We start from the raw sequence: 27664 nt of genomic DNA on the forward strand, positions 1-27664 counted from the left end.
CTATTTTATTAACCTGTGGTTTAATTTTTCCTCCCCCTACTACATACCCCCAGATACTTCACCTCTTTTAAACCGACAAAGCATTTCTCTGGGTTCGCTGTTAACCCTGCTTCTCTTAAACTATTCAGTACTGCCTCTACCTTCTGCCCTTCCCACGATTCTGAAAATCGCCATGTACCGTTTGGCTTTGCAATCATAACTATGGGACTACTCCATGGACTGTACGATTCTTCGATTACGTCCAGTTCTTGCATCAATGTGATCTCTTTCCTAATGTCTATTTTTTTCGCTTCAGGTATACGGTACGGTCGAAGTGTGACTTTAACACCGGGTGGGGTTATGATATGATGGTGTATGACACTAGTTCGGCCGGGCGTCTTGGACAACACATCTTGGTTACGCCGTACCATCTGATGTATTCCCTCTTTCTGCTCCGGCTCTAACTCGGGGTTGATATTGATAGATTCTGTTTGATTCTCTTCCCCTATGTGTACTTCATTTATGGACGGCGTTGAGCTACCGTGAGTTGAGTCGATCTCTACCGTTAATGCTTCTCTGTCTACCCACGGTTTTAACAGGTTAATATGATATATCTGTTCCTTTTTCCGTTTATCGAATTGGTGTACCTTATAGTTTACCTCGCCTACCTGTTCAATAATTTCATATGGTCCTTGCCAGTGAGTGAACAGTTTGCTCTCGGGTGTGGGCACTAGCACCATAACCCGATCGCCTGGGTTAAACTGTCGCAATTTAGCTGTTTTGTTATATTGTCGTGCTTGTCGTTGTTGTGCTTGCTGAAGGTGGCTAGTTACAATGGGTGTGACCCTATCTATCCTGTTCTGCATTTGGATGACGTGATCAATTACATTCTTACCTAGGGTGTTCTGTTCCTCCCACGTCTCCTTGGCAATGTCTAGAATTCCCCGGGGTTGGCGTCCATATAGTAGCTCAAAGGGGGAGAAACCGGTAGAAGACTGGGGCACTTCCCGAACAGCAAACATTAGGTAAGGTAGCAACAAGTCCCAGTCCTTCCCATCTTTGGCGATTACTTTTCGGAGCATAGATTTTAGGGTTTTATTAAATCACTCAACCAGTCCGTCCGTCTGAGGATGGTAAACTGACGTTCGAATTGGTTTAATTTTCAGCAGAATGCACAATTCTTTCATCAATCTACTCGTAAATGGGGCCCCTTGGTCTGTAAGGACCTCCTTGGGTATCCCCACTCTCGAAAACACTTGAAGTAACTCTTTTGCAATGGTTTTAGAGGCCATATTTCGTAAGGGAATCGCTTCTGGGTACCTGGTAGCGTAATCTACAATCACAAGAACATACTCATGCCCTCGAGCAGACTTATTTAGGGGTCCTATCAAATCCATGGCCACCCGCTCCAACGGGACTTCAATGATAGGCATGGATTGGAGGGGAGCTCTAAAATGTGATTTGGGACTGGCTTTCTAACTCTTAGGGCAGGATTTACAAAAGTTTTCCACCATCTTGTTAATACCGACCCAATAAAACCGTTGGCAAATCCTTTGTAACGTTTTCTCACTACCTAAGTGTGCTCCAAACAAATGATTGTGGGCTAACCTTAAGACTGTCAGACGATATGCTTGGGGCACCAAGAGCTGCTCCACCTGTGAGCCATTAACCATAGTAATGCGATACAGTAAATCATTCTTAATAATGAAGTGTTCCCTAGGATTCACAACAGCACCCTCTACTGGCACCCCATTCACCGATATAACCCTGTCCCGGATATTTACTAAGGTACTGTCTTGGGCTTGTTCCCTTCCGAAATTCTGGGCTGAGGGTTGAAAAGGTTCATACCAGTTTTCTGTTTCATCCCTCTCCCCTATATCCATTATTTCCTCCTCCGTGGTATCCATAATATCACTGACGGTACACTGGGTGCCTGTTTCTCTCCTTTGTTCCCCCACTAGGACTGGTGCACCTTGCGGCCCATACCCCTTTTCTAGCCGTCTTTGTCGTCGCGACTTATAAATCTTACTGGGTCTCGTTCCTTCAAACAGGCTGCTGTCGGTAAAGGGAAATAAGGTTAATAGACTCTCAGGGGTGGTATTGCCCACCTCAGTGTTTAACTCGGGAGGACTCAATTTCCCGTTAATGTCCACCAGGGTTTTAAACCTGGGATAATCTCTGCCCAGGATTACTGAGTACGGCAAACTTTTGACCACGCCCACTCTCATGCTACACACGTGGTCTTGATAAGTTATATCAACCAGAGCAGTGGGGTAAGGTTTAGTACTGAGATCATAATTCAATCGGAAAGTAGGTACCAAATTGGACACTACCAAGGTAATTGCACTGCCTGTATCAATGAAAGCCATGACCTCACGTCCATTTACTTCTACTGGGGCGAGGTAGGGCGCCCCTCTTTCTATTTTCCCTGGAACCATTATACTACCACACAAATAATCCTCCATATTACACTGCATAGGCTCGCCTTGTGTGCAAAACCTGGCTATATGACCCACTTGATTACACTTATAACAGCGGTGAAAAGAATAATCGATCCCCTCCCGGCTGCTGTTGACCCCCTGTCCCTTCACCACAGGTACTCGCTCTTCATTTCCTGTGGACTGCGGCTTACTCCTCGGGTCTAGGACACGTGGTCTCCAACTGTCTGGTCCGGTCGTCACTTTATGACCCGAAGCCCCAGGGTGCACTAGCTCTTCAGCCGCTAGTTGGCGCTCTACTAAGGCAATGAAGTCGTCCAATGTGCTAGGGTTCCCCTGGCCAACCCATTTCCTCATCGTTGGGGGTAGTGCTCTGAGATAACGATCCATTACCAACCATTCCACGACCGTGTGACTGTTGTTCACTTCGGGTTTTAACCATCTATTGGCCAGATGGACCAAATCGAACAGCTGGGACCTGGGAGGTAAGGACCCGCTGTAACTCCAGCTGTGGTACTTTTGTGCTCGGAGAGCAGTAGTAATCCTGGCCCGGGCCAGGATTTCAGCCTTGAGTACATCGTAATTGTTGGCCTTCTCGGTGGCCAAATCAAAGTATGCTTTCTGGGCATCTCCAATTAAAAAGGTTGATAATATACCGGCCCACTGCACCCGTGGCCAGCCTTCTCTAATTGCCGTCCTTTCGAAGGCCAGGAGATATGCTTCAATGTCATCGCCGTTGGTCATTTTATTCAATACGTGCGTTGACCGTATAGAAGCGGTGGCCGCCGAGGGAGCCGGAATGCTCACCAGTTCTTCCATCCGTTGGAAAATGGCTACCCTTTCCTTCTTTGCTACCTGTATCTGCTCGTTCTGCAACCGGTTGGTTTCCTGTTGGATGGCTGCGAGGTTCTGTTGTGCGGCCGTGGCATTCATGATCACACGGACCAGGGCTTCTAAATCAGCCATTTTCTGCAATCAGGTAACAGACAGGTGGGTGCTGTAATGGATACTACAGGCTTAACACATCCCACTTCTGACACCAAATGTGAACTGGTGAAGTCCACGTAAGTATGAGATGTGTACGTAGTGCCTGTTTTGGTGCAGAAGAACGTGACAGAGACCCAGGTCCAAGGAGATTTCGGTTTTAATGATTTTCCTTTTCCTCTTATATTCTACAAATGAACACACAGAAGTTCCAATTATCAAGACAAATAATAACACAACTCAAATAAACACAGTCCAGGACTTTTTGTGGAACGAAACCCTCAGGTAAGAAATGGCTTGCTGTATCCAAGTTTCTTTGTTGGTGGCTTGGTATTGTGGCTTCTTTCTCTTTTCCAGGTTGTCGCGGACATCCACCAGATGGCGCTGTGGAGTTGTGGTAGTCCCCGTCCTACTCACAGGTTTGTAATCCCGACGGCCCCGGAAGCCTGTTTGCAGTATAGTGCGGCCCCAACACCCGGCCAACCTTTCGTAAAGGTAAGTAATAACACTGCTGTGTAGAATACAATTAATACAGGTGAAAAACAGTGAGCACTGAGCGTTCTCTAACTCTCGCCTCTCTTTTGTTGCAGGTTCCACTGTTCCCCGGACATACAATAAAGTTGTTTTCATTTAAATCACCCTTTCTGTGTCCCTGCGTAATTTGTACACACTCTTCCAGCCGAACACAGTTCTCCTGGGTTAATCACTTGCCCAGTTCGTGGGCTTTTGATACAGTCTTTAAGCACTCTGTTTACATACACACACGTCCCGTACTTCCACAGCTCCCAGCATATCAACAGTACAACACAGCGTACTCACTCTACAGCGGTCAGTGTTCTCTGCGTTGCTCCGATGCAGGGAAGCCTGTAGTCCGCCGTGTTGTTTCCAAGGTAAAACCACCGTGCACAGTCCCGCTGTAGAAACAATGGTTGTCTCCGACTGGTGACAATGGTAGTCCGCAAGGTTGCTTCAATGGAATGTCCCACTACGCTGTACCGTTTTAGAAACGAGTGCTACAATTGTATTCCTCTGAGTTACCACTGGTTAATTTCCCAATTTCGCTCCCAATGCCGCTGCCCACTTTCGTCTGGGTTAGGTACTCTCCCGTCCCACGGCTCGTGTATGCACCTGTTCTCGCTCTCCCCTCTAGCTGATTCCCGCAGCTTTTTAAAGCTACCGCTGTTACCCGTCATGCACGGTATGTTTGCCCCGTTGTTGGGAATTGTAGTTCCTAGTCGTTCTAGGTCTCTAACCCCTTTGACACTCTTAATTTCACAATATATATATATATATATATATATATATATATATATATATATATATATATATATATATATATATATATATATCATACTGTATTTATTGACAGCCCACTACTGGTGGAAATATGATCCAATACAGCAGAGCAAAAAGGGAGCTCTTCATGAGCCATGAAACCAAAAAACTTGTTTAAATAGTACCAAAGAAATATACAGACAGAGAGATTTAACTGAACTTCACTATCATTGTTACCCCAATGCACATTCTGATGCAGCAGAGGGACAATAATGAATCTGGCTCTGAAGACTGGGTTTGCAGCAGTGACACCAAGATGATCCCTGGTCAATGCCCTTGGAGGAATTAGAAGCTTTCATTGTATTAATATATGCCCGTGGAGCATTTGGTGCCAGAAACCTGGGTTTCTGTTGATAGCTGTGCCAAATGCGCAGACAGTCTGCAGTAAGTGCACTGTATACTTTGAAAAGCACAGGATCTGTGTGACTTGTGCCAGCACTTAGACTTTGTAAATGATTGTAAATTAAGGCCATTCTGTTCAAATATTTTATTTTCAATTTTTTTTTTTTTCATTTTCTACCGTTTTTTGAGGTTGCGCTTTATGTATGTATATATGCTTTATGTGACGTTCCTGAATAAAACTGTGACTTATATTCAATTGTTTGTCCTTTCATTATAATATTTATGTTGTTTTGAATACGCTGGTCAAATTCTTTTAGTGCTAGTACGGTAGATTCGCGCGTTGCTAGGATACAAACTTTAGGCCTCTACATTCGCGTTGGACAAGCCAAATCAGAAGTAGGCCTATTGTATTCACGTTTTCTTGATTTAGAAATTAAGACAATACGTTTTTTCTTTTGTTTTAAATCTATTTAATCTACCGATTACGTTCATTTGTTTCAAAGCATGTTGTGTTTGGATTATATGGCAATATTATAGAAAAAGAAGCTGAATTTAGTACGATAGTTACATTAGTCGGGGTTTGTGAGATTCATTGTTTTGCTTTGCTTTTGGACATGAAATGTTAACAGTATTGAACAACCACAGTTCAGATAGAATTGACTTCTGTTAAAATATAGTATTTTTTATTATTATTACAATGTAAAGGGACGCATGCGTATTCTTTTCAGTTAAAAACTGAAGTCCTTTCTTTTTTTATAATCTGAAGTGTTCTGATTTGAATGTAAATTGTGCCTTTGTGTTTAACTATTATGCACAACAGTGTTTTTAGTTATTGGATCTTCTGTTAAAAAAAACTAACGCTAGTTCTTTATTTTGAAAAATAAAACGTCAATGCATTGATTATCGTTGATAAACGTCTATATGATAATCGAATAAGAAATTAGGGTGCCGATTGCACTCCTAGTTAGCAGATTATCAGATTATGAATTTACCTTTAAATTCTGGAGGAAGTGTGCTGTTTTCCTCTCATGTTGCCGGAGGCCTGCACTGCACATAGCAGGAGGCGCCACACAACTAGACAGCAGGGAGGGTTAACCAGTCAGTGTTATGAAACTCACCCTGGTACAGTGTATGTGAGGTGAATGAAATGAAGTAACAGCAAAGCGGATTTCTCGCTCTGTCTTTTGAAAGAGCGCTATTTTGTTCACATGCTATTCTATGAAACGGATGCATCCAATTTCAGTTTCTAATCACTGTTGGCTTCAAAGTGAAATAATGTATACTTATTCTTAATTGCACATCCCATACTCTGAAGACAATACGGCTGTGCTACATGAAGCCTAGTACTTCCTGAAATTTAATTTCCAGAAGCACAAAATAAGTACCAAAAAGCACTTCTAGTTGGAGTTAGAAGTGTTTAATTAGGCGATGCTGTGTGGTCGAGTGGTTAAAGAAACGGGCTTGTAACCAGAAGGTCCCCGGTTCAAATCCCACCTCAACCACTGACTCATTGTGTGACCCTGAGCAAGTCACTTCACCTCCTTGTGCTCCGTCTTTCGGGTGAGATGTAATTGTAAGTGACTCTGCAGCTGATGCATAGTTCACACACTCTGTAAGTCGCCTTGGATAAATGCGTCTGCTAAATAAACAAATAATTACACATTCTTATTTTTTCTGTCCTCTTATCTTTTTATGTTTCTATCCTTGGAGTTGTTCTTACTGCAATTACTCAACTACAGATTTAAAAAATATATTGATAAGCCTTTGTTAAGGTGTTTTGTGCAATGTAGGCTTGAAACATCCAAACCTGTCTTTTTATTAGTAAGCGACAGCACCACAGCAGTGTACTGTGTACTGCCAGCAAAAGCAAATGAAACTCTCGTGCTACCCCTCTGCTTCGCACCCTCCACTGGCTCGCATTCAAGACCCTTGTTCTTGAATGCCCCTCTCTCCACCACACTGCCCCTCCTACCTCCAATCCCTTGTGTCTACCTACATCCCCTCTCGCCCTCTCCGCTCCTCCTCTGCTGGCTGACTGGTCATGCCTTCTCTCCACTCTCCATCCTCCTGTGCCCGCACCTTCTCTTCCCTGGCCCCTCTGTGGTGGAACCAGCTACTGGAGAACTTCAGGACTGCTCCATCTCTGCCGCCTCCTCAAGACCCACCTCTTTAGACTACACTTGTAGATCTCTTGCTCTACAGCGCCTATTATGCACTGGACTTGCCTGACCTCAGCACGTTACTGGATCCTCAGCTAATGTACTATCCTTGCACTACTGCACTACTGTCTAACTGTAGAAATAACTTGCTATAATTTTTTAACTTCCTAGTTCACATTGTATTTTAGCAGTATTATTGCACTTACTGTAAACTACAATCTCTTCATATATATTAAGCTTGCATTGTAACCCTTTACTGCCCTACAACACCTGTAATTCACCTTGGATAAAGGTGTCTGATAGATAGATAAATAAATAAATAAATAAATAAATAAATAAATAAAATCTAAAAGTCACTGAATGCCATTGGCAACTAGACCTGGAGTTTTTGAACTCATTCAAAAACATAGCATTGATACAATACCTGCGTAATTGCAATGAGATCCACTCAGAATGATTGCAAACATCATACAGTAAGGGGACAGGAAAGAAAACGAAGACAATGAAATGTGAAGCTGCTTACTCTTTTCTTATTCGTAACGTTACTTTAATAGAGTCAGAGAGTAAACCGCTCACACCCGCTCTCGATGACCCTGAACTGGAGAGACAGGTATGCGGCAGCACTTTTTATAATTAAACAGCAGGTTCTTCTCTCTTTCAAAAGTGGAGACATCTTCTGATGTGTGAGCACTTCAATCCTAACCTGTGCAGCCCCTGCCATTCAATTCTAAGCTTCTATCAAGCACAGAGACTGAAAACAGTGTCAAACTGAGCCTTACAGAATTGCAGTAATATCCAGAGTACGCCTTTCAGAAGAATTCTGCTATGTACAGTGATGCAGCATGAGTGTGACAGAAGGGATCTAATTCAGAATCTCCTCTCAGAGAGGAAGGGCAGACAGACAGAAAGCGGGGCTGTCCCCCACAATGGTACTCACTCTGTAGACTGGGCAGGTTGGCATCCTCAGGTTTGATTTTGAGCAAGTGAGGGAGCCGTGTGTATCTGTAACCGAAGCCACAGCCCTGGGGGAAAGAAAGCCAATGTGACCATCAATCTGGGAGTCAGGTTTCCGTAAAAAGTTAGAAAAAAGCTACTGTTTCTGATAACCCATCCAAAAACCTCTAGATTTACACTGTATCAATATTTACAATATGTTAAACACTTAAAAGGGTAAGTAGCTTCAAATTACATGTCTTAGGAATGCTAAAAGAACCTTTCCCAATGACAACCATTCGGAGATGCTTAATCTGTGTGTTGAGCAGCAATTGGTGCATTATTTCAGTGCTATTTCTGGGACTCTCTCAGACTGCTCTTGTATAGTGTGTTTATTATTTCAGTGCTATTTCTGGGACTCTCTCAGACTGCTCTTGTATAGTGTGTTTATTATTTCAGTGCTATTTCTGGGACTCTCTCAGACTGCTCTTGTATAGTGTGTTTATTATTTCAGTGTTATTTCTGGGACTCTCTCAGACTGCTCTTGTATAGTGTGTTTATTATTTCAGTGCTATTTCTGGGACTCTCTCAGACTGCTCTTGTATAGTGTGTTTATTATTTCAGTGCTATTTCTGGGACTCTCTCAGACTGCTCTTGTATAGTGTGTTTATGACAGAGTTTCTTGCTCGAATATGGAACGCGTTACCCTCCAGAGGCGCACGAGGATCCAGTTAGTCTGTGCCCAGGGTCTCTGCTCGTAGGGAGCCAGCAGGTTCTTCATCATGGCCACCCTCCTGTTGGGAGAAAAATTTAAAATGAAGTGATCGGATCAAACTATCTGTCCCTATTGCACCCTTACAAATCCATCCTTCAGATCAGGAGGGGAACTTCTGCATTGCATGCAATAACTGTTCATTTTGATGAAATGTTTTAAATATTGAATGTCCAGTAGGAGTATGTCACTATAGCAGTCACATGGTTAACATGGGCCCTCCTTTCACCAGTTCAATGACCCCCAAATTACTCACTGCTCCTCAGGAATGCGCTCCACTGCTTGCAGTGACTGGTGGTAACACACATAGCTGGCCAGTGCCTGCATCAACGAGTCCTTGATATCTGAAACAAAAAGACATTCAGGATTATCCACAGGACAAAGTGCTGCCTCCTGGCAGGTATTTATTTATTGCATTTATATAGCGCTTTTTATACAAAAGTATCGCAAAGCACTGTACAGTATCACCAGGTATCAACCTAAACGCTGGACTGAACTAAACAGGTTGTCTATTTCACGTTGAACCTTCATAGATGTTTCCTATAAAACATGTAACAAAAACACCACCTTTTATTTTTGCTTCCCTGATCTGCAGTGGAGCCCAGCAGATACTCATAACCTGCTGTTGCAGAAGGCTTCATGGACAGAGGCTGAGAAAGGTGTCTGTTAAACCTGGGCTACAACAGGCTCTAGTTATGTGCCCTGAGAAATTTAGCATGGAAGCTGCTGTGCTGACAGATCCTATTGAAATTCTAGTACTTCCGATGGCACTAGCTCACCGAAATTAAAAGAACAAGAGCCCACGGTCATTTTTAATCCACGACCAGGTGAACAGTAAAGTGGAAGTGCGGAGCTTGACAAATCTACCTGTCCCTGGAACCTGACACCCTGGCTTGTATCAGGATAACTTTCAAACACTAGTGCAAAAGCTGGCTGGCTCGAAGAGAAAGGGTGGCCCTCCAGTCCAGGGCAAGTTTGAGGCATGGAGACTGAACTGCTCCCTCACCCACAAGAAAGCAGAGTCCCTGCAGTCCAGGGCAAGCTTGAGGCATGGAGACTGAACTCCCTCACCCACAAGAAAGCAGAGTCCCTGCAGTCCAGGGCAAGCTTGAGGCATGGAGACTGAACTGCTCCCTCACCCACAAGAAAGCAGAGTCCCTGCAGTCCAGGGCAAGCTTGAGGCATGTAAACTGAACTACTCCCTCGCCTACAAGAAAGCAGAGTCCCTGCAGTCCAGGGCAAGCTTGAGGCATGGAGACTGAACTGTTCCCTCACCTACAAGAAAGCAGAATCCCTGCAGTCCAGGGCAAGCTTGAGGCATGTAGACTGAACTGCTCCCTCACCTACAAGAAAGCAGAATCCCTGCAGTCCAGGGCAAGCTTGAGGCATGGAGACTGAACTGCTCTCTTACTCCCAAAGATAAAGGGTGGCAGATATCTTTGTCTATATACTGTTTCTCAGAAATACACAGAATAAAACACTCTTGCTTAAAATTATATTTGGAAGATATTGGAAGAATATGCTGATTCTTATGTTGATCCACTCTGTGTGATACACAGTATCCTGATGAAGATAATAAACGTAAGAGAGAACAGGGATTTTTAAGCTCCTATTTGTAATGTTTCCAAATATGTCTTTACTAATGAATCACGTCTTAATAGACTGGTACTTGGAACATTCATTTATTAAAATCAGAAAACCTATTTTACATTTTGATTGTGTATATGAAAAGCTATGGCTATCAAGTGAGAAATCCAATTTAAATTCACAGCTCTGCATTCCAATCATGTTTTCTGTGCTATTTCTCATTCACAAATGCATTTAAAAGCAGCATGTGCATCAAATATTTCACAGTGCTTTGTGAAAGTTGCTTTTATCACGTTTTAAGTGTCTGGGGTGGGGGGGGGGGGGGTCTGTCTGGGGTGGTTGTCTTGCTCAGCACTGCAGACAACAGTTGGGTGCTGGGGATTCCAAACTGCTAACAAAGGACCTGGTGTCAACATACAGTGTCTTTAGGGCAAACCTGAAGGTTAGATTGAAAAATTTCAAATGCTGAGGTGCTTCATTAATTCTCTCCCCAAGGGACTTGGGGAGAGAATTAATGAAGACGACCCAATCAATTTAAACTTTCAATCAAATTTCAACACAGGCCTTTGCAGGGGTGTGTTTGAATCCTTGAGTACAAGGCCAGCCAACATCACTCACAGCAAGTCATGAAAGCCTATGCTATGTTCTGTCAACACTGAATTAGATACTGCCTTCATTAGTCTAATCACAGAGCTCATACATACACAGATCACCATGACCTGGTGTACATTCTCATGCACACAAGAATTTGTGCTAAGGAATGTCCATACCAAGTGATCACGAGTCACTCTTTTTGTCATGGATGGTAGCGCTCAAATAAGGAGAGGCAGCACAAATCACTCAACCGCTCTTGTATGGTTCCAACTGACTGTCCATGCTTCTGGTGGTAGTGTCCTGGCATGGGACGTGTTATTAAAGGCCAAACGAATGCAGCAGTTTCTTAAGCATTGTTGTGAATCAAGTTCACCCAACATGCTGCTCTTGTACCCTGATGGCGATGACTACTTTCAAGATGATAATGCACCCCTCTACCATGTCAGAACTGTGAATGGACTGAGGAGAATGGCAGAGACCAGGTATCTTCCATGGCCACTGCAATGCCTGGATCTCAATCAAATAGACCATATTTAGGATGAACTTGAATGGATGCAATTGGCATCACAATCCCCTACCTACTTCTCTGCACCAAATGCGTGAAGTATTACTGGCTGAATGGACTGACATCTCTCGAGACACCTCACAGCACCTTGTGGAGTCCATGCCACACCAAGACTGTGGTCAGGGCAGACAGCGGTCAACTCTTGCAATTTTGCTAATTTTTCCTGCTTAAAAAATGCTAAATTGCACTGTATCCTAAACAGGAATCAACTACATGAAAAATAAGAATGTGGCAATAGACAAGTTCATTTCTGCAAATATACCCTCTGGTTGTTCCATTAAACCTGAAACAACTCCCATAGTAAATATTTCATTTCTGCCCATCACTTGTTGCACAATTCCCATCTTAAGAGCCTTGTCGTTAGCAAGCTGCTTAAAAATGTTTCATAATTCTGAACAGAAAAAAACAAACCAATACAACTTTGAAATGTGAATGTTTACAATCTTATTAACGACATTGCTGACCTTGAATCGTATGACTGTTCAGCCCTGTTAAAACCTTTATGTTCAACATACAAGAGAAGTACTAAAAATGACCCTATTTCTGCATCCTTCATTTTGATCCCTCCTCTCGTGAATAGCAGTTTCCCAGCTCACCTGTGCCCACGATCCGGGGGTCTGCAAAGTGTTTAGCTAGAAGAGCAGCCAGCTGGGTCAGTGTTTCCTCATAGCCTGAAACAGAGACACTGAGTTTCAATCTGCACACAGCAGACAGACTCAATCTGAGGTAAAACCACTGAGAGGCAGGGCACACCAGCACTCTAAAAATAGCATCACCTCAAGTGGCTGTAGCTAACTAAATATTTCTGGAAGTCTCAAATGTGCAGTTCTGAATACAAGACCTGTTACAGTAAACATGCAATGTCATGTATGTACCGGCACTGCACAGGTTAACCATTTGCGGTCCATTGTCGGACCTGGTCCGACATTGCAATTATTCCTATCAGGTCCATTGTCGGACCCTGTCCGACATCATTATAGAAACGCAAAAAACGGGTTTTAGTCGTTTTTTCTCCAGAAAAAGTCGAGAAAACCATTCAATTACCGAGTGAGAGCGACAGGAGACGAGACAAGTCGAAAAGAAAAAAAAAAAAAAAAAAAAAAGGCGCATCTCATGAATAGTCATCCATGCCCCTGGCATTACATAGGGGCGGTCATAAGGAAACAAGCTGAATGGTACTGTATCAGCACACAGAGAACACGGACATTTGCAGAGCTTTTTTGAGATGTTATAGTAAAAAATAATGACTTGGATCGCATTATTGAGGAGTTTGGTGATAAAACAAGTGATCCGGAGATGATCGGTCGGTATGTATGACTATTACTATTAATATTACTTATTTCTTACATAGGTGAAAGCTATAGCGAACGAAAGGGTGGGGCGGGGCTGGAGATGCCTAGTGAGTGCTTTGTTGATATGCAGGGCCATTTAAACCCGTTTGACTGTGAAAAAAAAATACTTTAAACAGCGCGTCTAAAATTAACTGCGCGTGTGAAAATAAATTAGACCTGGCGTGCCTGACGCGCATTTAATAAATGAACCGCAAAGGGTTAAAGGAAGTTCTGTTTGTTTGCCTCGGGTTACTTTTTCACTTCCTAGGTCATTTTCGGTCAACAGTGTCTTAAGGTTAAACCAGGTTACTTGCTGCAAAGAGTGTCAGTCAACAAGGCGAAGCAGCAGGTTGGTGAAGAAGTGTGGCCAATTTCACTCTCCAGGAAGTGCAAGACTGCTTGAAAGAAAGGCTTGCAAACAGAAATGATCCTAACCCAGTGTAGCACCAGATTCTAAAATGAAAATCCATGCTTTCTACAACACGTGCTCTTTCAAAACTGCACAAATCGAGGCCTGCACAGTGACTAGAAGTGCAAAGCTGTATGCAATTCCTCTGTCACCCATGGCCAGTTTAAAGAGCCGTGTCTTCTTGTGCTGGGCTGTGCTGGCGAGCCCTGGCAGTGGGCAGTCCCATACCTGGCAGTTCATCCATGCTGTTGGAAGGGCTGAAGTAGTTCTTGAGGGCGCTGTAGCTGTTCATCGCCACGTTGAGGTAGAACTCTGGGGTGAATGCAAACAGGGAGCCCGTCCTGTCCATGTGCTCGATGGAGCGGATACACACACGCAGCAGCCAGTAGATATCCAGCATCTTATCCTGCCGAAGAACAAAGCACAAACAGGTCAGACAAGGTACCACAGTACAGGAAAGGGACACTGTATTTTTGCAGTTTTCCTGTGCTTGTCCTATGGTTAACCAAGGATTTGCCATGGTTCACTATGGTTTTTAATAGTATTTATCATACATTTCTGGGCTTTATATGCGTATAGGCCTATGCGTATCCTTACTTTCACTGTGCTTTTACACACTTTGCTATACTTTTACTATGGAAAACCTTTTCTGACTCCTCCCTGGGATTACACTGGGATTTTGACTCCTCCTCTCTGGGATTACACTGGAGTTTTGACTCCTCCTCCCTGGGATTACACTGGGGTTCTGACTCCTCCTCCCTGGGATTACACTGTGGTTCTGACTCCTCCTCCCTGGGATTACACTGTGGTTCTGACTCCTCCTCCCTGGGATTACACTGGGGTTTTGACTCCTCCTCCCTGGGATTACACTGTGGATCTGACTCCTCCTCCCTGGGATTACATTGTGGTTCTGACTCCTCCTCCCTGGGATTGCACTGTGGTTCTGACTCCTCCTCCCTGGGATTGCACTGTGGTTCTGACTCCTCCTCCCTGGGATTGCACTGTGGTTCTGACTCCTCCTCCCTGGGATTACACTGTGGTACCGGCCCCTCCTACCTTGGAGTAGATGGTAGCGTTGATCCAGGCAAGCCGTCGGCTCAGGTGATTGAGCTTCTCTGTAAAGACCTTCTGACTCTTCACCAGCTCCTCCAGGATATCCTCCCTCTGAGGAGACAGGAAGACAGCTTTTCAATCACAGAGGCACTGAAGACTATAATGATTACAGTGGCAAGACGACAGTTTATTAAGTTTCCTCATTTTCTCAGTAGCCCCCAGTTAGAACAGACACCACTCTATGTAGCTACATTAGTAATGTCAATTGCTGGCTAATAGAGGGTTAGTTACAGGCAGCTCCACAGGACTCCAAGCTTTTTAGGAGCCTCTGGGAGACATCTTACCTGCTTGGGGCAGCGAGCAATCTTCTCATCCGTGTCCTTCAGGGCGACTGCATATTCGTGGACATCATCCGACACAACCACCATCTGAAAAAAACAGGATTGAAAGCACTGAGCCACTGACACTGCTACTGGGAAACCAGCAGCACAGAAGCACTGGAGAGAGCGGCAGATTTCTCATGGTTCTGTTAGTTTGTGTATCTGTTGTATTTGTTGTGTGCTCAGGAACAGGAGGGTTCTATTGACATACACAGCAGCACTCATTAAAAAGTGAATACACTTACTACAGCCTTAATATCAAGTAGTGTTTCAACAATAACAAATATTACAGTAAACAAGTAAACATGCACACTACTGAAAACAACCATGTGAGTAACATACATCCCCGCCATGGCTGTACATTAAGAATCAGAGCGATCGGATGAGCATGCTGATGAGCAGCATTTATATCAACAGTATTACAGAATTATACAAGAAGAATCAGAGCGATCGGATGAGCATGCTGATGAGCAGCATATATATCAACAGTATTACAGAATTATACAATAAGAATCAGAGCGATCAGATGAGCATGCCGATGAGCAGCACATATATCAACAGTATTACAGAATTATACAAGAATCAGAGCGATCGGATGGGCATGCTGATGAGCAGCACATATATCAACAGTATTTCAGAATTATACAAGAATTAGCAATGAAATGTTTCACAATTTGACATACAGATGTACGTACGACCCCCTCCACTGAAGCGTGACATACAGACGTACGTACGAGCCCCTCCACTGAAGCGTGATGTACAGACATACGTACGACCCCCTCCACTGAAGCAAGACATAGACGTACATACGGCCCCCTCCTCTGAAGTGTGACATACAGACATACATACGACCCCCTCCTCTGAAGTGTGACATACAGACGTACATACGACCCCCTCCTCTGAAGTGCGACATACAGACGTACATACGACCCCCTCCACTGAAGTGTGACACACAGACGTACATACGACCCCCTCCTCTGAAGTGTGACATACAGACGTACGTACGACCCCTCCACTGAAGCATGACGTACAGACATACGACCCCCTCCATTGAAGCACGACATACAGACGTACATACAACCCCCTCCTCTTAAGTGTGACATACAGACGTACGTACGACCCCCTCCACTGAAGCATGACGTACAGACGTACGACCCCCTCCATTGAAGCACGACATACAGACGTACGTACGACCCCCTCCACTGAAGTGTGACATACAGACATACATACGACCCCCTCCTCTGAAGTGTGACATACAGACGTACATACGACCCCCTCCTCTGAAGTGCGACATACAGACGTACATACGACCCCCTCCACTGAAGTGTGACACACAGACGTACATACGACCCCCTCCTCTGAAGTGTGACATACAGACGTACGTACGACCCCTCCACTGAAGCATGACGTACAGACATACGACCCCCTCCATTGAAGCACGACATACAGACGTACATACAACCCCCTCCTCTTAAGTGTGACATACAGACGTACGTACGACCCCCTCCACTGAAGCATGACGTACAGACGTACGACCCCCTCCATTGAAGCACGACATACAGACGTACGTACGACCCCCTCCACTGAAGCGTGACATACAGATGTATGTACGACCCCCTCCACTGAAGCGAGACATACAGACGTATGTACGACCCCCTCCACTGAAGCGAGACATACAGACGTATGTACGACCCCCTCCACTGAAGCGTGACATACAGACGTACGTACGACCCCCTCCACTGAAGCGTGACATACAGATGTATGTACGACCCCCTCCACTGAAGCGTGACGTACAGACGTACGACCCCCTCCACTGAAGCGTGACATACAGACGTACGACCCCGTCCACTGAAGCGTGACATACAGACGTACGACCCCCTCCACTGAAGCGTGACATACAGACGTACGACCCCGTCCACTGAAGCGTGACATACAGACATACGACCCCCTCCACTGAAGCGTGACATACAGACGTACATACGACCCCCTCCACTGAAGCGTGACATACAGACGTACATACGACCCCCTCCACTGAAGCGTGACATACAGACGTACGTACGACCCCCTCCACTGAAGCGTGACATACAGACGTACGTACGACCCCCTCCACTGAAGCGTGACATACAGACGTACATACGACCCCCTCCACTGAAGCGTGACATACAGACGTACGTACGACCCCCTCCACTGAAGCGTGACATACAGACGTACGTACGACCCCCTCCACTGAAGCGTGACATCCAGACGTACGTACGACCCACTCCACTGAAGCGTGACATCCAGACGTACGTACGACCCCCTCCACTGAAGCGTGACATCCAGACGTACGTACGACCCCCTCCACTGAAGCGTGACATCCAGACGTACGTACGACCCCCTCCACTGAAGCGTGACATCCAGACGTACGTACGACCCCCTCCACTGAAGCGTGACATCCAGACGTACGTACGACCCCCTCCACTGAAGCGTGACATCCAGACGTACGTACGACCCACTCCACTGAAGCGTGACATCCAGACGTACGTACGACCCCCTCCACTGAAGCGAGACATACAGACGTACGTACGACCCCCTCCACTGAAGCGTGACATCCAGACGTACGTACGACCCCCTCCACTGAAGCGTGACATCCAGACGTACGTACGACCCCCTCCACTGAAGCGTGACATAAAAAAGCGTGAAGAAAAAGCATAATGCAGGACCCACAATGAAAAAGTATCACAGGTGGTTGTAGGCACAATTGCCTGGAATTAATAACTATTTTTGATACAAGTACATATCTGAACTAATCTTTTGGATTCATTCTTGAGCACACAGTATGCAGGGCAGCATGTGAACTATTGACCTGAGCAACTTCTGAGCACCCAGCACAAAGGAGGGGGTAGTGAGCTCTCTTACCAGTGGACTTAACTGAACCCGACACAATGGGTATCTACAGGATCGTAAATACATCGGAGCATTCAATCAGAATTTATGGAGGAAACGAAAGCTGGAGACACCAGAAGGGAGTCATAATTAGAGAATGTATTGCAGGGTGAGGCAACCCATCATCCACCACAATGGAAGACAGTTGTGGGGGTAATGTATATGTCTTTATGTGAATATAAGAACTGGCAACTGGCAGCAAGAACTTGGAATTGGTTTCCGATTTGATTCCCGAATTGGTTTCTGAGTCTAACATGGCTTCATAAGAGAAGATAGCATTAAACTTCATACCTCTTGACTGCAAGAAGATTCTGTACCCTGCAATAAACAAACGTCAAAGAAAGCTCCGCGTTCAGACCCCTACTGATAGGAAATAGAGACGACTGCGAGTCAGTTTATCTGTGCGCCAAAAAGAACCATTCCCGGCTCGGATACGTAACAGCATAACGAGAATGTGTCTGAAGCATTCAAGGAAAGAAGAAAACACACAGGCTGTGTGTGAAACCCCCACTTGGGTTTTGAAGATAAAGGCGGGCAACGATGCGAAAATTTAACGACAACGGAAGATGTTTTCTGCAGCTTTGCCTTGTGGAAGTAGAGTAATTCATTGTAATTACAACACATCAAATTGATAAAATAGTTCATCTTAATTGGCGCTTTTATCGCACGTATGAAAAACCTCAGTGTTTGAACCTTGTTAAAAGTAACTAAGCTGCTTAACTCATATTTTGACAGTTAGTTTATTAACGTTAGTTTGTCTGTTACTTTATTATTATAGTTTATTAACATACACTTGCCTATTGCTTTTCTTTTACTTAATCAGTTCATTTTATATACTGATGACAAGTAATACATATGTATTTATTTATTTATTTATCGATTCATACTGTGTCTGGTAGCTAACTCCGTCTTAGAGAACACTTCGGATATAAGAACACTTTGCTTGCTTCCCAAGGGTTGTTCTCTTAGCCAGAAACTATTGTACAATGCAAACAGATGAATAACAAAAAAACAAGAAAAGGGAGGCCAGAGATCATGTTACCAGTACTAAGAAAAGGAAAGAAAATGCAGGAGAAAACCTTGGGCAGCACTTTAAGCATCCAGACTGTCAGAGTCTTTGCGGTACAGTGAAGCTAATCAGCTTCCCTCTCCAGACACAAACTGCGACTGAATGAATGTTCTTGTAGAATAACTGAACTCTGTAGCTGCATCAGTGTGTACCCAGATTAATTGCCACTAGAAAATGCCAAACCAGTACTGATGGATGTACTCTGAGCGCACTCTTTATCTTGCTTTGTGTCTTTAGTGAAGACAGGAGAAACAAGGAGCTGTTCCTTTGCTTATAGAATACATCTTTCCATTTATTCTCCTAGATGGGAAATTGGACTTAAACTGATATAGTGTATGGTTATCTGCACCATCTACGTGTCTATATTTACCTTTATTGTGCATGTGTCACCTATTATGTACCAAGAATACTGATCTGTACAGTGCACTGCGCCTCCTGGCAGTCAGCAACCTTGTATAGATGCTGCTAGTGCAGGGGTCCCTGCAGGGCCAGTACCTTGTATAGATGCTGCTAGTGCAGGGGTCCCTGCAGGGTCAGTACCTTGTATAGATGCTGCTAGTGCAGGGGTCCCTGCAGGGTCAGTACCTTGTATAGATGCTGCTAGTGCAGGGGTCCCTGCAGGGCTAGTACCTTGTATAGATGCTGCTAGTGCAGGGGTCCCTGCAGGGCCAGTACCTTGTATAGATGCTGCTAGTGCAGGGGTCCCTGCAGGGCTAGTACCTTGTATAGATGCTGCTAGTGCAGGGGTCCCTGCAGGGCCAGTACCTTGTATAGATGCTGCTAGTGCAGGGGTCCCTGCAGGGTCAGTACCTTGTATAGATGCTGCTAGTGCAGGGGTCCCTGCAGGGCCAGTACCTTGTATAGATGCTGCTAGTGCAGGGGTCCCTGCAGGGCCAGTACCTTGTATAGATGCTGCTAGTGCAGGGGTCCCTGCAGGGTCAGTACCTTGTATAGATGCTGCTAGTGCAGGGGTCCCTGCAGGGCCAGTACCTTGTATAGATGCTGCTAGCGCAGGGGTCCCTGTAGGGCCAGTACCTTGTATAGATGCTGCTAGCGCAGGGGTCCCTGCAGTGCCAGTACCTTGTATAGATGCTGCTAGCGCAGGGGTCCCTGCAGGGTCAGTACCTTGCCCAGCTGCTGGTGCACACTCAGGTTGTACATCATCACAATGCCATCCACGATCTCCAGCAGGGACTTCTCTGCGATTGGCTGATCTGACTCCTCAGGGGGTCGCCCCTGCAACAAGCCATCGTTACCATGGCTACCTTCAACTGTGGACAAGCAGACAAACAGGGCAGGGGGTCAGATTGCTTCAAGACAACTTCAACCAGCCGCACAGATCTTGGTTATGAATATTGCACTGTCGTATGATTGTGCAAACAGACACATGCGCTTATTTAATGGGGGTGTGCTTATACACCAGATGAATGAATGGGCATGTATGCAGGATATTTTTAGAAAAAAGCAAAAAGTGAAAATCTACTAGAAATAAAAATACTTTCTATGAATGTCACTACTTACCATGCTGCTGTACAGTAAAGCCTGTTTCTAAACATCTCGGCCCCCATGCCTTGCATTTACATTGATTTTTACCCTTGGGTGCAAGATTATTCTGTGCATGGGCTATATATGAAACCAAACCTTCTGACTCGGGGTGTAATGGGCAGGTTTTGATATGTATCACGGTACATGTTATGGTCATGACTGGTTGCTTTTCATGATGTGTATTAAGAGCAAATGATCACGATACACTGATCTATTACAATAGAATATAGCATGATTCAAAGATACACAATACACTGATAAACATGCCCACTATATCTCTGTCAACAAGGATATGAATATGGAAGCTTTTACATTTTTTAATTTTATCTTTTTAATCATTAGCAAATGGAAATGTAGGACAGGTTAGAATTATGAAAGTATGATCTCCCGCAGGCAATACCATAGCGACGGGTGTACATAAGTTCTGTGTCAAGCACTGGTACAGCTCAGTTGAAACTTGCTAAGGACCTTGTTCAGAACAGTTTAGTGAGTGCAGACAGCTTGATCAGACTTGGTTTTACTGATCAGAACAGGTTTGCAGTAACTCAAAGCTCTGTGATGGAAGTGGGCCCCGGTACTCACTGTCCTCCTCCGTTCTCTGCTCCACGGAGAGCGTGCGCACCTTCATCCTCTCGGGAGTGCCCAGGGGTCGGCGTGGGCTCATGAGGCTGACCGCGGCGGTGCTGAGGAAGCGGTTAGCCCGGCCCAGCGTGGGAGAGCTCAGCCAGCTGGGTCTAGCCAGGGCCCCGCCCATCGCAGTGGCACCGGCGGGCCTCTGTGGAGACAGAGGCACAAACACTGCAACAGAGCTGCTCACAATATCAACTGCAAACTCAACTCAGAGCATGAGCCACGACCATTACAGTACTGAAATACAATAGCCATCATCGAGAAAGACTTCTAGCAACAGAGCTGCTCACAACATCACCTGCAAACTCAACTCAGAGCATGAGCCACGACCATTACAGTACTGAAATACAACAGCCATCATTGAGAAAGACTTCAAGCAACAGGGCTGCTAACAACATCACCTGCAAACTCAACTCAGAGCATGAGCCACGACCATTACAGTACTGAAATACAATAGCCATCATCGAGAAAGACTTCTAGCAACAGAGCTGCTCACAACATCACCTGCAAACTCAACTCAGAGCATGAGCCACGACCATTACAGTACTGAAATACAACAGCCATCATTGAGAAAGACTTCAAGCAACAGGGCTGCTAACAACATCACCTGCAAACTCAACTCAGAGCATGAGCCACGACCATTACAGTACTGAAATACAACAGCCATCATTGAGAGACTTTTAGTCAAAATGTTTGTCATTGAATGAATGACGTTTTTCAAAATGTAGTATGAATGAGAGCTTAATAGTCAATAATAATATTGAAATACAGCTACATGCAGAACTGAACTGTGTAAACACTTTTTAAAAAGGAGAAAGCACAGTCACTTTGCAGTTCTTTTTTGTGTTTAATTGGGTTGCTTCAGGTTGCTTTGTTTTTATAATGTGGAACACAATGCTTGGATCTGTTAACACATATAAGTGTCGTTAGACAATTCTGCGGTTTTGGCAGGGAAGGAACCCAAGCGGTAACAAGACATCAAAGGCTACTGGAAAAGATTCCAAAAGCCCAGTGAAGAACTCTGAAACCAACAACATGCACTGCACAGTAACTGTTTTGTGTCACTCTGTGTTTCATGGATATGGGATAGGAGTCAATATGCTTCTGCGGCCACTGATCTTACTGTAACTAAACATTTTGCATGCCCCCTGCGTTGAAAACTGCAGCTCAGTTCTTGAGGGTGGGTCATTTCGTAGTCTGTCTTACCCCATTCATAACCCCTGCTGACTAGCCTTGATATCCCTGATAATCCTTATGTAGTATATACAGTGCAGTGCAATTACCAGAAGTCTGAAGTACATGGAGCTAACTGAACACACCCCCTAAATCTAATATGTCTTGCCACCATTTGTTACATCTTACATTTTCCTATAGCACATTATGGTAAAGGTGAATTTGATTTTTAATGCCATTTTTTTCTAGGAGTTTGAGGCTTTGTAACAGAAATAAATGACAGGCATCTAATTCTTGAGAATAACGTATCATTTAACAAAATATGCTCAAGAAGAGTTATCGTATCGAACACACAATACAACAGTGTTAGTCTAGTTTTCGGTTTAAAATAGAAATAGCAAAATCAGCTCAAATGAATGGCTTGCGAATGAAATTGAGTTTCTGCAATGGTGATTGCCAAGTCAAACATGTAGTGTTCGTATGGAACTGTACCCTGGTATGGAGCTGCAAAAACAGCAAGTCCAGCTCCAGACTGCCTTACCTGGACTGTCCCGTTCTCCTCGTCCTCATCAAGATCATCCATGGACATGGCCTGGATCTCAGACGGATCGATGATGATGTTTGCTTTAGACGCCAGGTCATCTGGAAAAACATACAGTGTGAACTCTAGCACAGAGCTTCATTAAAACTGTGGGGACGAGCAAACATGTTCATACTTAAGTCTTGTGACTACTGGAAGACTGAAGTTATTACTTAGAAAACTCAATCATGCTCCCAAAGCTAGTCAGGCAGTCACACAACAAGAGACTAGAACTAGATTGAAGTGTGAACCAGGCTTCAGCAGACAAGTCTGTCAGTAACATACAAATCCCCCAACATGGCTGGAACCACAAGCATAGCTATCAGTATCATGGAAAAGTAGATCCACATGACGTGACAGACTCCACAAGGTGTTGGAAGGTGTCTCCAGGGATGTTATTATTGCTTAGCAATCGGTGCAGAGCAGTAGGCAGAGGAACATGATGATGAATCAGCTGTTCAAGTTCATCCAGAACATGCTTATTTGGATTGAGATCTGGGGATCGTGGTGGAATGGAAGATGCTTGAAGTCTCTGTCATGCTCCTCAAACCACTCATAGAGTTCCGTCATGGTGGACGTGTAGTAATGGCTTTCTGCATGAGGTATTAATTGTGTTATTAATTATATTATAAGTTTTACATTATGTTTTATAGTTGTTTTAATGTAGTATTGTGCAAGTTTAGAATTTCTCATTACACACAGCTGACCCTGAGACGGGGGGGGAAGGTGCATTAAAAGACAAAATAGACGCACAATGCCGCATTACACATGGCTGACCCCGAGACAGAGGGAGGTATTTTAAAAGACAAGATGGATGCGCCCTGCTGAATGTAGCACGTGGCGGACCATAAGTTCAGAGAGCACCACCCCCTTTCCCACAGAGTAAATATGTGGTATGCTTGCCGTGTGTGATGAGAGAACGACTACCTTGATTACTGGACAGAAACCAGTCGGGTTGAAGGGGAGTCAACAATTGTTTACAAAGGTATAAATATCAAACATTGTAAAGTGTTGTCAATCTTTCCATCTCTTTTGAATTTTCTTCAAGGATATCCGTGCTTTATGATACAAACATATTACGCACTGAGCTGTATTGAGGCCTTGTCCAAAGTCAGATTTCATCACACAGTAAACATGTTATGTTCTTAATAATCTTCAGACCATCAGCTGTTTAGAAAGGTATAACACCATACAGTACAGGAGACACTGCTTTATCCTTGTTACTGGGTATATTCATCCCGTGGGGGATATCAAGCAAGGCTTAAAGTAGTATACATCTCCGCTCAGTGCATTGCTTAACACTGTAGAAAATCCATAAAGTACGAACTAGTATTGAGCAGCTGACACGTCTGAATAATGCATCTGTAGCAGGGACAGGGTACCAAGGAGCAGCCATTTCTACTTTGGATTCTGTGGAGTTGTACCTGAAATGAAGGAAACAGTAATATGGCTCCATTATGAGGAGGTCTGGTGATAAAAGTGGCTAGATATTGTATTTACCGAAGCAATCGCCACAGTCATAAATCGTCCTCATAAACATCAGAGGTCCAGTCCATAAATCTGCACAACTTCACGTGCAGAATATTTATACCTCGAAAGAGACCAGAGTGTACTCTCATGAGTCACAGACATGGAATGAAATATCTACTCATCATGAGCTACAAGAGTTACTGCTTCACATGCAGGGTGGAGAAACCTTCGCTCTGCTGGTAATAAAGAAACAGGGGATCTTCATGTTCACTCCCAACCAGAACACAATTTCATTCTCTCTTTTACAACCTACTGGGAACCCATTTAATCAGCATCCTGTTACCAAAGGGGACTCAATTATAATCATTATCCCATTTCTCTGTTCAACCTGAATTATAATATATTTGATCATATTTTACTACTTTGGTTATTGGGTGTGGATTGATGTGTACATCTTCACCACACATCACACTTTGATTGGCTTAGCAGCACACACGTTCACTGTAGTAACCACAGCACCACACTTCCGATACAGGCCAGAATATGATCAAGCAGAACTGAGCAAGAGTCCAGAACAGGAGGAGGTCACTCTAAACCTGTGACTTACTGAAGATTTCCATTGAGGCTATATTGTGATTGGTAAGTTCATTTTACCCATATTATTAATATTGACTAAATATTTTGAGTGTCTTGTTCCACATTAGTACTTAATCTGGTAGGGTGTGGCTACATTCCTTTTTGAATTGCCCTGTGAATTGGCCCACATTGGCGCAGGTACTGTGTTAATTACCATTGGATCTATAAATTGAAGTTTCTTAGTGTTCTCTAAAGGTAAATAGGAACAATGTAAAGATGCAATTGCTGGAGTACAGCTTCAATAACATTCAGAAAACATCCACAAAGAGTTTAATTCAACTTTTTGCTTTATATGTTCCCTAGCCCTGTATTAAACTGAAAGATTAATACTGTAATTTATATAAGAAATCAACAAAATAGCATTCAAAAAAGGTATTTCTAAAGTTATTTTCCTGGAAAGATATTCTAAAATAATTGATGAATACATGCATGCATAAGATGTTAATGAAGGTATTGTGGAAGTGCATCTAATTAACCAGGCCGATGGCAACGCAAGGCTCTTTCCATAAAGGGAATAATGCCCTTGCTGAGTTAGTGCTTGAAACGCAGCTCCTCCACACAAACACCCACCAACAAGCTTCCTTTACTTTTTTTAATCATGGAGATTGAATCCCAGAAATACAGACAGGCTGGAGAGGGGATGATATCACCAATAACCATTAGAGAGTTTTATTAGCTCCCCAACCATGGACCTTAAATCCCACCCAAACTCACGGCTGTCCGCTTTGGGTACGAGTCCTCCTTAGGCTGAAAGAGGCTGGGTTGGGGTGGCATTTGGTCTTAAAACGGTGCTTGGGTCTGTGACAAATACACTAAATTTAGAAGACCAGACTTCTTGGCTTTATATTGTTAACACAATAAAATATTGACAAAGCTAAGTTGGATAAATCACAGGTGCTAGTTAATGACTTCCTGCACTGCACAGTAGGTGCATAGTAGGTACAGTATAGAGTTAAAGTCACCAGTAACATGAAAGCCCTCAGATTATGAGCCACTCAAGAACTTGTGCTGAAGAAGGTCCTTTGCGAGTTACATCACAATTGGAGAAGCAGTTCTCTATATGTATCCAAAGCTCTAAACACACCCAGAGGGAGGGATATGCATTCCTGGCAGAGGATAATAACAGGTAATATATGTATCTGGAAGCCTTGTTCTGCACAATAATGTCGGGTTGCCTTTCTCTTCAGCTATGTACAGTATGTACAGGACCAAACATTATTCCCAATCTAAGGTATTGTACAGTGCTACTCCATTGTAATACTGCATACAAAACATAATGTATTATTTGTATAGACTTTAGGAGAATTTGGCAAAAAAAAAAACTGTGTTACCTGCAACAGTTACTTGAACATGTTTATAAATACAGTATTTTACAACCCTTACAGCTCCAAACCAACACTACATGTCTGGCATGGCAGTCTCCGTTACAGAAACTCAATTTCTTTAACAAGACTCGCGTCTTACGTGATTAAACAGTAATCACTTCTCTTTATTTTGCTATGCTATGTACGTCCTTCTCTGATACGAGGAATAAAGCACATCCTTCTGGAAACAAGATGTGGGGAATGTTTCAGGTTTTGCAAGCAAATCGCTGAGAATTAATCATTCAATAGATTGGAAACCAGCTCAGGTTTGGGCTGACAATAGCTGTTTTGAATGGTATTATATATAATATCTAGGGTTGGCAATGGAGCATGAAACAAGCAATGTGATTGGTCGAGCAAGGTTCCAGCTGTCCATATATTGGTTTGATACGGACAGCTGGAACCTTGTCACATATTCTAAATCATTGTGCTGCCTCATAGAATTTAAAGTAACGGTAGCCATCTTGTTTATAGTTACAGAGGTACAGTAACTATAAAACTGAGTGACCAATTACCAGCAAAAAAAATCCCAAAAGTAGTAAGCAGACATGCCGATTTGGATGAAGAACAATTAAATAAGAACATAAGAAAGTATACAAAATGAGAGGAGGCCATTCGGCCCATCTTGCTTGTTTGGTTGTTAGTAGCTTATTGATCCCAGAATCTCATCAAGCAGCTTCTTGAAGCATCCCAGGGTGTCAGCTTCAACAACATTACTGGGGAGTTGGTTCCAGGCCCTCACAATTCTCTGTACTGGTACTAAATGAACTGGAAGATAGCAAAACAGAAAAAAAAGAAGAAAAAAAAAACAACGGTGTCTTTTAGGACTGGCTGAAACAAAAAACCTCATTGTTTCAACTGTGGAAACTGCAGAGCCTAAGAAAATCTTTATAAAATACTACTGGATTTTTATAGAGATGCCTATGGAGAAGAATATAACATTTCAAGCTACATTAGTCTCCAAGCCGGAATAAAGCGCTGTCAACTAATTAAAACAAAAAACTGGGGAATCTGGCAATATATACACTCACCCCGTGACTTCAAATAATGTCTTTTTAGTGGTTTATAACCGCTACAGAAAAACACAAAGAGACACGTCTGCACATTATCCACCCCTTTCCAACATAGACCTTGAAATCCAAGAAGGCATTGAATTTATTTGTATTCCTCTCGTCCCATCGTTATGCTCAAACAACACTGTCTTGCACTGAGAGGGGAAAAAAATTAACTCCACGCTGCCTCCTGGTGGATCTTTTCAATGGCAATGTACAACACATATCAAAAATAAAGATCTACTTACTTGTGCATGTTTCAATTAAATTAATTTACTCAGCTTAACTTGGTGTGTAGTTAAAAGTTATAAACTTTTTGGTCTAAGAACATGATTTATGCTTCTTTTTTTTTAAAAATC

General features: G+C 43.7%; 2 protein-coding genes across 2 annotated transcripts in view; both read right to left on the minus strand.

The window, feature by feature from the left end:
- LOC117413968 (E3 ubiquitin-protein ligase RNF123) overlaps positions 1–27664 on the minus strand; it is a 201156-nt gene that overhangs the window by 135575 nt on the left and 37917 nt on the right. Inside the window, exons 22-31 of the mRNA XM_058999315.1 lie at positions 22745–22845; positions 20983–21175; positions 19981–20126; positions 14826–14909; positions 14485–14592; positions 13657–13834; positions 12285–12359; positions 9199–9286; positions 8877–8964; positions 8175–8259 (exon numbers count right to left, since the gene is read on the minus strand). Of these exons, the coding sequence (XP_058855298.1) occupies positions 8175–8259; positions 8877–8964; positions 9199–9286; positions 12285–12359; positions 13657–13834; positions 14485–14592; positions 14826–14909; positions 19981–20126; positions 20983–21175; positions 22745–22845 (1146 nt within the window). The remainder of the gene's footprint in view (positions 1–8174; positions 8260–8876; positions 8965–9198; positions 9287–12284; positions 12360–13656; positions 13835–14484; positions 14593–14825; positions 14910–19980; positions 20127–20982; positions 21176–22744; positions 22846–27664) is intronic.
- On the minus strand, positions 1441–4662 carry LOC131701473 (uncharacterized). Its single transcript, XM_058999314.1, has 2 exons — positions 4221–4662; positions 1441–3912 (listed from the first exon to the last, which is right to left on the minus strand). Exon 2 carries the CDS (start codon positions 3381–3383, stop codon positions 1455–1457), a length of 1929 nt encoding a protein of 642 aa, XP_058855297.1. The 5' UTR covers positions 3384–3912; positions 4221–4662; the 3' UTR covers positions 1441–1454.

This window comes from Acipenser ruthenus, chromosome 25 (genome assembly GCF_902713425.1).
Source record: "Acipenser ruthenus chromosome 25, fAciRut3.2 maternal haplotype, whole genome shotgun sequence".
Classification (NCBI taxonomy): domain Eukaryota; kingdom Metazoa; phylum Chordata; class Actinopteri; order Acipenseriformes; family Acipenseridae; genus Acipenser; species Acipenser ruthenus.

What these genes read in the sequence shown, in the direction of transcription:
- LOC131701473 (XM_058999314.1), bottom strand. Translation starts at nt 3,383, where the DNA reads ATGGCTGATTTAGAAGCCCTGGTCCGTGTGATCATGAATGCCACGGCC.